The sequence below is a fragment of the Trichoplusia ni genome, chromosome 7 (assembly GCF_003590095.1).
Source record: "Trichoplusia ni isolate ovarian cell line Hi5 chromosome 7, tn1, whole genome shotgun sequence".
Taxonomy (NCBI): domain Eukaryota; kingdom Metazoa; phylum Arthropoda; class Insecta; order Lepidoptera; family Noctuidae; genus Trichoplusia; species Trichoplusia ni.
The window spans coordinates 12,402,994-12,415,472 of record NC_039484.1 but is presented as its reverse complement, the minus strand read 5'-3'; the positions used below and the strand labels follow the sequence as shown (position 1 = coordinate 12,415,472).

Sequence of the window (12,479 nt, the reverse complement as noted above, 5' to 3'; positions counted from 1 at the left end):
GACATAGCAAGTCCGAAGTCCATAATAATTCTTATACTTTTAAGACACAGTATTAGATGTTTTGTCGACAAACAATTTTAACTATTTACTCATCATATTCTCAGTTCAACCGCATCTAGCCAAATTACTTAACACACGAATGATTTCAAACTATTGATCTTATACATTGTCTTAAATTCGTATGTGAGCTGTAAAAATCCCTGACCATATCCACAGTTCACAAAGATTAGGTAAGAGCAGGCACATTGCCAACTATGTCACATGTCCATCCAAACGAAACGGTCCTGAAATCATGTCAACTCCCGTACATTGCTCTATATAAGGTTTCTTGCCATTTGCGCCAGAACAAACGTATGAAATAGATGGGATTTCGGAGAATTCAAACTCCTTCTCCGATCTGGTTATGGTAAAATGCTACTCAGGGGACAAAAACCCAGAGGAATGAGCAGTAGCCTATTCCCAAACACAGTTTGACGAAACTATTATTTTTAAACTTATAAATTGAGATATTCGGTTTGATTTGTAGGTGTGCAGCAGACTGAGATGATTGATTAAATGTCTAAGTGAAACCTTACTAAATAATCTCGGTACTCCGTTTGATTTGCATGTTATATTTAGAAACAATCGATCAATATTGCAAATCAGATTATTATGGTGCGACGGGAATAAACGTGTGAAGTGAAGACCTATGCATTCGGCACGAGTTTTAAATCCGTTGTGATATTTTCCGCGTTATTTATAATTTAACGATGTAAACATATCCTCTTGTTCGTCACCTTCGTGGTAATAAATCCTGCTTAGATTGAACTTTTTCGAATCGTTTGGCTATTTTATAATCGGATTTTTATTTTAAATATGTTCATCAACAGTCTGAAATCAATGTCTACATTCAACAATTTCTTTTTCTATAACACACGTCAACATTCGTACAAAAATCATTGTTCAAACGGAAGCGAAGTTTTCTCTGTATACTGTTACTTTTCACACAATGTTTTACACAAATTGAAAATTTCTAAGCTTCTTGCACTTGGGTGAATGTTACTTATAATATGCCTTTGTATGTGCAATTTATTGTAACACGCGTATAAGGCGGTTTTGTTTGATCAAATCTTGACACTTTAAGATAAATATATTCTTGATCCTCGGTGTCTTGTGCAGACCTCCACTGAAATAATTAAGAGAATATTTAAATTAACAATTTTGCGGAATTCACAAGTTTTGGGAATAACAGTTTTAGCATAGTATTGTAGGTCGTACGAAAAACATTTAGTTACTTATTTAAAAAAAAGTGCAATAATAAGTGACTTAACAGTCTTTCTTTTCATTCACCAAGGTTTCTTGGAACCCTAATTTTCATAAAACAATTAAGAATAATAAGAGTCTATAAGTCTATACATACCGTTAATTACTGGAGATTCCCGATATCCTCTTCGAACACCCGTTTACCGCCTTTTAACATCTTTTCCGAATTGTTACCGTAGTTCTTCGTATATTCTTCAAGTCGTATGAGCCACTGGGCCCAATGTTCCCTGAGTTTATCCGTAGATAGATGGAATACATCAGCCTTAGATCCGTCAGTGTAGGCAATGACGAGGAGAGCGTCTCTGACGTTGAAATGCTTGTAATTTAAGTCGTGACAAATTGCACCGAAGTACGCTGCCAGTTGAACGGGATTGTCGTAAGTGTTTGCTAAAGACTTGCGTGGCCTGTCTGACTTCTTCCATTCAATAAGGGTCGGCTTTTCTCTGAAAATGAAATGGTTTTAATTTGAATGAAATCGCCGAATATTGGATTGAATGAGAAATACATGAATAATGGAAGTGGCAACCTGGAGGAACTCGTAAGACATTTCAAGTAAATTTGTAACTATTCCATACTTAGAAGCGACTTCGGTCGTGAGAAGTTTTACTTCATAACTGCCTTGTCAGAGTGTCCAGACAATGCATAATTAATGAGTACCCATAAATTTATTTATCAAAGAAGGGCGACATCAACACTAATCTGGTCACACCCGATAACAAGAGGAAGATGACGTTTAGTTATATTTTAATCCTTATAAATAACGATAGAAAAACCCGTTGTTGGATGAATCTTTTCGACAGATACGAATTAAATAGTTGGCAAATAGACTTAGCCCAGGTTAAAACTCATTTAAACAATACGAGGAATATCGGAGCCGCGGAGTTGTGATACTATAAGCGATAAATCAGCAGGAGCGGTTGATTCCAGACTGATGGGAGTGAGGAGATGAAATGAGAAATGAGCTTTCATTTCTAATCTGCTAAGTATACTTAGTTCACCTATACAAGTGGTTATCATGCATGAAATAAAGACATAAATCATCTCAATTCATGGGAAATGTTGCCAAGATTACAAGATATTAAGATATAAGACAAATACATATAGTATAAATAGTTTTACATAAATTAAACTATTAATTGAAATAAAACCCATAAAAACTCTTCAACAAAACAAGTATTATGTCTAATCTTGTAATTAATTTTCTCATATCTGTTTATTTACCTACACGTAACAAAAAATATACAAAACAAGCTACGTCATCACAACGAATCTACCTAATATATGCGATATACGTCGAGGGCGACGCCATGGCGGGGCGTGAACAGATCTGATTCAAGCGTTATCAGTTAACTTGTGATAAGAATTGAGACTAAGAAATGCGTAGAAATATTTAGATGACGTATTGATATTGAGAGCTAGCGAATTACGGGAAAAGAATAGAATACAACAATATTATGAATAATAATCCTAGTGGGTACTTATAAAAAGGTTATCTCCTCCGCTGCTACAATTAAACTTTTATCCGTAGGAACCAATCTTTTTATTTGACAATGGATTTAAGCGTAAGTTTGTGATCTCTGGTAGACGAATATTTATTGATTGCTACTTTTTGACAAAGATAATAGAAGACAGATTTTTAGTTCACATTGATTGTATTCGAACCAAATCATTATGAAATGGTGAATTAACTCATAAAAGACTACGGCAGGCTTAAAAACTGAACTTTTCGTATTACTGCGATGGGCATTCTCACTAGGCATTCTAAACAATAAATACTCCCTAATCATAGAACAGAGAACGTGAAACTTATTATCTAACATACATCTCTTCATAATCTCGCTGAGAATTCCTAAAGTTTGGCACAGGCACACGTCGCTACATAAAATTTCTATGCACGATAACCTTGAGATTTCCCTTGACATTAGCAATCTGTTGTTTCGATACGTGGATGTCACTGACTCTTTTATCGCCGATGTATTTTGTAGGCGATAATGATAAACAATGATAATAAACTACGCCTTCTCAGGTCTCAATGAAAATTACGTTAAATTCTAAAATAATAAACTTAGCTGTCGGTATGCACTTGGCTGACGTTTACAAATGCTCCGTAAAATCTATTTGTCCTTTTAACATTATGGACAGACAAGGACGACTAAATCGAAAACATAATTTATTGCCAAAATTTTTGTGTTTTCTTTGTTTTTTATTTTTGGATTATTTTCGCGATTTTTGCTTAGCTGAAAAGAAATTATTTTACGATAAAAAACTAGAGAAATTACTTTTGTATTTCAAACAGCAGATATTTGTCTTTATTTTTATTTTAACCTATTTTTATTTTTATTTGTATTTAAATACCAATTTAGCTATAGCTGCATTTGGTTTGCAATTGATTTAATAAGACTAGTTTTTGTTTATGGAGGTCGAATATCTTACAGATGTTTAATGATGGCCTTCCTCAGCAACCTAGCCCGGGGCATTAAAAACCTGTTTACGAATATGTGCTATGGCACATACACAAACGATACCACACAATCAGTCTGCATAAGACTGCGTGCAATATATAAAGGTATTGATAATAATCAAGACGTGGCAACGAAAATAATACGTTTCAAAGATACAAGAGACTTAGTTATGCAAATTGAAAGCGTCGGTTAAAGTGAAAACATAAATTCTATATTAAGAGGTTTTCAATATGTACTGGATAAATGAAATGTATCTAATAATATCAATTCTTTACAACTAACGAACTTAGTTTTAACAGTAAAATTATATCTGGGTGTAGCAATATCATCAAAACGGCGCCAAAACAATCTACTTGTACGGGTTTACTGAAAGGCAAGCTAAAATTGGCGTCGCAATGAGCTCATGAATAAGTCAATTGAAACTGGTTCAGACTAGACAAGAGAGCTCAAAACATCCACACATGAAATGAGAACAGACGTTTGTCTTTTTGGGAGTATTTTCGGCGCAATATGTGTAAGTTAAAATGAATTTTCTACTTTGTAAAGCCTTAATATGCACTTCATGTGAATAGTTTTAGGGAAGGTCTCATTCGAAAAGGAATAAGAGATTTCTAGCTACAAATATATGCGACTATATGTATATCAACGAAAACCCTTCGTATTTGACCTCGCCGGTAAAATTTAGATCTGAGATCTAGAGCTTAACAACAAACAATTTCGATTGGAAATTTTCGCACTTCAAGAACTATGAAATCTTCTTTGATAGACAATTCAAACTTCTTTCAATTATACTTAACCTACATAGTTCAAAGGAGTTAATTGCTTAAGTATACTTACTCGTAATCAGCGATGGCATCAAATATTCCTCTATACTTCAATACAGGATGGCAGACATTGGATTCTATTGCTTTCGGTGCTGATATGTTCTTCAATACATCTGATACAGACACCCACACACCTTCAACATCCTTTTCTATACGAAGCTGAGTTTGAGGCTGTGTGAAGTAGTTTTTCAAAGTACTGTGGAATTTCGTACCGGAGGGGCCATTTGAGCTGTGGAATAAATAGATTCATGTTTTCAAACCAATATCTGGAATTAAAAAAATATGAAATAGACACTGGAAATGTTTATTCAGGATTAAACGTTTTTGTTTTCGTTAAGTTACTATATTTCTGAAATTAGCATTATTTTTTCAAAACATGATAGAGAAAACGCACTGTCTTTTCACAGATAATTCTTATATAAAAAAAACCTCTTCGAGAGATAGACATGAACATCCATATAACGTCATGTGATAGAAATGTGACTGGCATTAGTGAAGAATATAAATTTCAATTACTCTTACTTTTAATAGCATGAAGTGTGCACATGTATTGGCATTAAGGACAGGCCTTGTGTAACAGTTTCACTTATTTATATTTTGATTATATTTATACAACAAAGCCATGCAGTGATCATGTGAGAGAAAGGTATTTCTTTTCAAGCAACTCCAAAAAAAGGTTTTCAATTTGTCTGTATTTGTTTTTTTTTTATGTTTGTTACCTCAGAACTTCTGACTGGATGAACCAATTTTGTTCTTTGATTTAACATGAAATAACTGTCATTTGGTCCTATGAAGATTTCATCAAATTTGGTTTACTGATTTTTAATTTGAAGTTGTTTGTAGTTTAAACAATATATTTTGACGAAAGTCGATATTAGTTCATCACTACTCATTAGGAACATTGTCAATTATCTGTTATTTTAAAACATGCAATATAAAACAACATTACTACATTACATGAAGTAAAAACTCTTTAGTAGCAGAACATAAGACAAAATTATAATGTAGATACACATTAATAATTCAGAGCTATAAGAGGTATTATGTTGCCAAGCTCCACTCGAAAGTGAGACTAAGGTTATTTAATTAGCCTTCGTAAAGGTCGTATATGTCGCGTTACTGGCCAGTTCACCTGCGGTAAAGGTCAAAAAACTAAATGTATCTTAATAAGATATAACCAAGGTGAAAAATCGAGAAAAATCGAAAAAAGTGAAAAGTCATTGTGGTTTGACTGAAATTAAATAGAACTACAGAATTTGTATAAGATGGAACTAGTAATATTTTGTGCCTATAAAATTCGGACAGATCAATAAGAAAAAATTAGAAGTTGGCAAAGCAGTTCAATCCAAATAACAAATTTTCAAGTAATAACTCAATCTTTATAATGCGAAGGACATTCAAGATCATATTTTTTGCATAAAAATCTAGCTCTAGCAAAATTGTTGATTTTGAACACAAAAAAACCTGTGTAAATGAATAGTTTGGCAACAAGATAAAGCAAACACAGAGTTTACATTTTAAATGTGTTCTTGAGATATATGTAATTTGGTGTTTTTATTGGTTTAAAGACTGCAAGGATCATTTACTTATTAGTTCATTTACTGGTTAGTTGCTTGTTGTTACTTGCTAATTAGGAATTTTGTTAGGTATTTCACAATAGTCCATGAACTGCAACTATGCATACATGTATACATACATATATAGGTTTAGGTTTTTCATGCTTTGGACCAAAAAAAAAACATATGTGGTCTACTTAACATTTTATATGCAAAAAAATTCACACACCTATTAGACACCTATTAGCTTCCAACTAAAAATGTTGTTTATAGATATTTTAATATTTTAACAATATTCTGCTTTAAAGTTTGCAAACAAACAATAAACAATACTTCGAGTTATCAAAACTCGTGTTTGACAAAAAATATTAAATATAGAACAAAATAAGATAAATTTATCATTGATTTTTTGTTATTCTCTATTCTTATTGTAAACAATAAGATAATGCCAAGAAAGCTGAGATGATTCTCCTTTTTCAGAACATATTGAAAAAAGAAAAACGTTGTTACTGAAAGCTACTTTACCTAGGCCTATACTAATAAAGGAGTATTATTGCAGTTTTCTTTTAAACATATAAATATTCTTGAGACTGTTCAATATAATCTGTTCTCAAAACATATAGTGACATGTTTGGTTGACAAAAGAATGGACAACCTTGCATGGCATACTGCTTGAGCGAAGGTCCAAAAAATATTTTTTATGCTGAATAGACTCTTAGATACCAATTGTAAATACCTAGACAGTTGTTGGTGCCGTAGGGGTCATATAATGAAGGAGAGAGAAGTAGTAGAAGAACTTTACCATTAATTTAAGACTCAATATAAATGGATATTACTGAGCTCCATTTAATCATGTTTTCAGTCTTTTATGAGAAATTTATTATACATTTTGAGATAGGATTAAAATAAACAGGAAATACCTAATGAATTTTCTGTATAAATAACATTGACTTTAGTAAAACATGAATAACTTAAATTGTTGTAATATCTTAATGACACATTCCTTTCAGCAATTAATCACACTGAATAGTCATACCAATTTTTTGTATGTGAACTTGTTGTAGATGGGTGCATAGATTTCAAGGACTATGCTAAAGCTATCTCATTAATTTTTTATTTAACTTGAAGTTGCTTTGAATAAGTCTATGAGATACAAAATGTCTATATGTCATGCTACTATGCAAATGACGCATAATTGTTACCAAAGGAATGATGCAACAAAATATGCTAGAGAAAAAATCTAAGAAGTTTCATCATAAATGTTATAGAGCCAAATTGACAGTCAAGGTTCCTGCATAACAACCTCAAAACTACTGACACCATCCATGAATAACAAGTTAAGAGGATAACTCACCTGTATAATATTTGTTGAATTCATCCAATCCCATCTCAGCAATCTTTTCCTGCTTCCATTTCTCCAATGCTGCCCTAGACTCCTCTGTCATTGTTTTATTTAATATTAAGGTCACAGATGGGAACTGTTCAGCATAATCATTCTTGTGATGTTTGATCTGAAGGATTTTGTCTTCACTCACATAGCCAGGCTGTGCTGGAGAGCTACGGACTGCATTACATGATGCAGATGTAGCTAAACTCCTAACTACTGTATTATTCAACACAACGCCTACGAAATTCACACAGTGCCTAGTATTTTGCCACATTTTGTTCTTCAACACATTCACAGCCAGCACTGGATTGTACCTCAAATATCCAGTCAGTGTCTTACACTGTCCAATTTCATTTCTGTCTGTACTTCCTAAGAATTTCAATTTATTTTCGTTTGTAGCGTTTGCGCCGTTGTTTTGATGTGATACACTATTTTTAGCTGAAACACACAGATAAAAGTGGCGTTAGACGTACGCATGTAACCCTCGCGGGCGCCGAAACTAAAATGTCATATGATGTGAATTGGCATGATGTGCTACGCGGACGCAATATTTATGATACGTAGTATATACATACGCACAAATTGAGATCGAAAGTCAACACGACAATGTAAACACTGCTATTACAATAGCCACTACGATATTACATGAGGCGCCAGACAGACGAGCCGGACTGAGGCAAAGGATGTAGCAAACTACTTGAGCTTAACTGAACAGGATTACAAGCTGCAATGCGTAAATTGCTTTTAGAAAGTAGATAGTCCACTCACTACAATCGCAAGGTTACAGCCACAAAAATCTTACAAACAAAAACCACTCACCCGACTTCTGCAAGCGCTGTTTCTTCTGCTTACTAGTTTCTAACAAAGGCCCAAATAACTCTTTATTCTCCTTGTTGTAAAGTTTGATCTTTTCCACAGGTTTTAGGAAAGAAGCAGGCCGGACCACCTTATTCCTGATAAATTCCTTGGATTTTTTCTCAAATGAGATTCTCTGACCAATTGTGCAAACTGGTCGAAACATGTTAAATATTTCGGAGACCAATAATAAACTGATAAATGCTCTGATAGTTCCAACCAAACCTAAGGAGGAATATTTCGTCAGGATTTCCAAATAGACGAAATAATGTTTAACAGTTCAATAATAACTACTCGGTCTATCCAGTCTATTCGTTCGTTTTCATACTTTCATTATTCATAGCTCACTCATGCATGGATAAATAGATTAAAAAGTAGAATTATTTATGTTGCCATATCAAATGGGAAATATCCAAACTCTGATCACTTTTGCATAGTAAACTTTTAATGCTTTAGCTGTTTGAATCCAACATTAAATATTTGATTTCAAATAAAAAGTGCATTTTTTTGTTCCTAAACACAAAAATAATTATTCATCCAATCATATTCCTTTCTCAGTAGCAAATATTACTGATTTTAAAGGCACGATGTTAAGGCATAATATCAAGGTTGAACAACCTTTATTATAAAAGAACATATTCTAAAAAAAAAATATTCATAATTACTATGGCTATAAAAAACTTATGCGTTAAACGAAAAGAGGAGAAAAAACCATCGTGACATTTAACTTTCGACCAAGCCACAGAGATCATAGAGTTTATAATATTATGTATGGCTATGATACGATGGATCAAAAGTGCTACCCAAAAATAGGAACATATCTTTATAAAGTTTACGTAATTTCTGCCTCTCTCTCTGATTCCCTCTGTACTCAAATAATATAGAGAACAATAAATATAACTTTTAACACTATATAAAAAACTTTGATTTACAAATATTTTCCTTGATTTTATTTAGTTCTATGTTCATAGATGTCGCCTTTCAAGAACGTAAAGTTTCAAGTAGCCTTTGCTAGATGTCACTGTCTGCGCAATATTAACCGAATAAATTAAATGTACGCGCCTGCAAAGGCATCACAGTATAGGTCACGCTTCTTGAATATGTTTGTATTATCGGAAATATTGAATGAAACTGTTATAATGCGGATAAATGAGAATGGTTATTCGTAGTTTCCATTGATGCAGAAGAACGTACCTTTACAATTTGTTGGATATAATCCAATAATTTGGCGGGAAAATAGATATCGCAGGATTGTTTGTAGCGGCATTTCAAAAACGCCGGCTGGCGGGTGCTTGTGTGTGATCAGGTCTTGTCTAGTATGATCGAAACTTTAATGTTAACAGGTGGTCTAGACTATTTCTTGAACAGAATTCGAATAATACAGCCACCTATTTAATTAATGGGACTCTCATTTTAAATTATTGGACTAAATTATAGTGAATTCGTGTGAAAACTTAACCGATGAGCTTTTAAAAGCGAAGGATTTTTCTTCAAAATCGTAAGTATCTTCCTTATAATATATTTTAATTTTGAGCGTTATTATATATTTATTTTATTAAAGAATACGTTTACTGATTTTTTGGAAACAACTCTTTAATTTTATTGTAGATGCGAAGAATTTTTTTAATTCAATTTTAATTTTTGAGCACCGTAATTTGTAATATCTCCCTAAATAATTATAATAATACCTATATTATAATAATTATTGAAGTAATAGCAAAAAATATTTTATGAGGAATTGAGTAAAAAAATTTAAGAAAAAAAAAAACTTGTAGGTATCCCAAAATTCATGCATGGAGTTGCATAAAAAGTTATATATGTAATGTAATAATGATAATGAGATAGTTTTTTGAAACTTCAGGTTTAGTGTTGGCCAATTACAATTTTTACAAAACGTCGAGAAACTCATTTATAGGAAGAGGAATGTATGGAGGTTCTAAATTTATAAATATTTTTTTATTTTTGATCGGGCATCGGATATTTTTGTATAGGAAATCATCGAATCACTCTTTTAGCTTTGGGTTGAGCAGAAGGGAGTGTCAGACTTCTACTGACTTAAACTCACCCTTTGCCTCTCGTGTCGTGGGGCCGCGTTTACCCAGTCGGACAATACTGCATCGGATTCCACCTGATTAGGAAGTTGGCACAAACCTATAACTACCATTTAATTAACCAGCAGAACAATGCACAATATTATACAGTTCGTATTTCAAATACCCACGTTCCATAGACTAAGAAGCTTCTAAATACAATACGATGACCCACTTATCAGTTCGGATACATTTGTGTAAATAATATAATTAAATAAGTTTATCATAATAATAGCCAGTAGAGCGAGAGAAAGAAGATAGTAGGTAGGTAGTAATTAACGTTTAATTACATTGTCGCGAGATTCAACTGAGTAAATAAATTAATAATTATCGTGTTATTTACATACTTTCTTTCTTGAATATAAGTAGATTTTATTATGTATTATAGAAAACGTACAAACTAAACACGATGGAAATTGTTGGGACCTCGATCAATTAACGTTTTGAAACAGGAACAAGCTTTGTGGTCATAATACACTTAGAATTTTTGGAACAGCATATTTATGATTCCGTTATTCCTTTTCAAGCCTTATTTAAACGAAAAAAATAGATAATAGGTACGTTAAGAAATGGTAGCAAAAGTAGATATTTATTAAAATTCTAAAATACCCTAAGACTTTATCTTATAAATCGATACCTATTATAACTATGTATGTACCAATATCTAATACAGAATTTCATATAAAGTTTCTCGTAGCTCTAACTCAACAACAAACTAAACCTGTCTTCAAATTATTATAGTTGCAACAATGTGAGCATTCGAGTTTCAGGAACCTGAGCGCCGCATCTGTTCTGTCTACAAAGTTTCAGAAAATCATATGTTATGACTAACAATTTGTCTAAGTTTAGGTATTCCTAAGAGATGAATACAATTCAATTGGTTATTTACGAACAACCTGGATGCATTTAGTAGAAAATAAAAAAACACAAGTTAGGTAATCCAAATTTAAATATTTAAACATTTCGAGTCACTAAAATTTCGTTGCTATCTGAAAAGGCCTTGTTCAGAAAAAAAAACACATGAAAATGCTCATGAGTAGTTATCGGAAAAAATATGGTAATGTAAAATTCTAATATCTGTAAAAGGCGTTAACATACCCCACGCCCCGTTAGAAAATGCACTAAAGGAATTTTAAAAAGTGAACGACTAAAAAGGGTTTATGAAAAAATTTGTTAACACTATGCTGATGTTTAAACTGCAGTCTATGGTCGAAGACAGCTGACGTTTGCGTTTAGAAACCCAGTGAAACGTTTTTGCATATGATTGTATCCTACAGGGGTACAGGGGTGGGAGAATTAATTTTCGTAAGGCGGACTCAAATAGTTGATAACAGTTTGCTCAGTTCGACTCTTTAAAAGTATGACTCACGACCCTTCCGCTGCGTCAGATTATGATTAAGGTCTCTGGTCGGGTCCGTTATCAAATGATTATGTTACTTAATGATTATTTACCAAACATAACATGTTCCAAAAATGTTACATAGTTGATGAAAATTTAAAAATTAATAGTCTAAGACCAAATAAGGGTGCTCAGAGTTTAGACGCAGACTTCAAAAATATTTTGACAGAACTGCTTTCATAGCGCGCTTTTAAAGGATAAAGACAATTCACGGGGTGAAAGAAATCCCTATTACGTAAAGTTTGAGTAAACAGTTTATTCATTCATTTAGCTAATGTAAAGAACGGCTGTCAGACCAGCGATAAGATGGTGAAAGAAATTAATTTAAAAATGGAACCATTCAGTGCATCGCGGGAGCAGAATTTTAATTAAAAAATGTCCGCCGCGATGCGAAAGAAGATTTGTTTTAACAATTTTTTTCCTGAAACTTAATGTAATCCCAAGTTAAATTTATTTATAGTGGTTTGAGTTTGTATTTAATTTAACTTTTTTCTATTTTGGTTTCGTTGTTGACAAAATATGCCTTTTGACTTTAGAGGAGTTTGAAAACAATCGGTTAATTAAATTTTAGTTTGTAAACAGTGTTACTATATAAACTGTCTAT

General features: G+C 32.7%; 2 protein-coding genes across 2 annotated transcripts in view; one reads left to right on the top strand and one right to left on the bottom strand.

Moving 5' to 3' along the window:
- LOC113496188 (mitochondrial genome maintenance exonuclease 1-like) lies at positions 1-8,714 on the bottom strand. Its single transcript, XM_026875336.1, is given in 6 exon segments — positions 1-1,165; positions 1,400-1,745; positions 4,602-4,804; positions 4,807-4,817; positions 7,499-7,969; positions 8,351-8,714. Coding segments are annotated over 5 exon segments (1,227 nt in total). The 5' UTR covers positions 8,553-8,714; the 3' UTR covers positions 1-1,165; positions 1,400-1,405.
- A 933-nt stretch (positions 8,715-9,647) lies between these two features.
- The window catches only part of LOC113496187 (connectin-like), a 69,144-nt gene continuing 66,312 nt past the window's right edge, over positions 9,648-12,479 (top strand). Inside the window, exon 1 of the mRNA XM_026875334.1 lies at positions 9,648-9,884. The gene's annotated coding sequence lies outside the window, so the exon portion shown is untranslated. The remainder of the gene's footprint in view (positions 9,885-12,479) is intronic.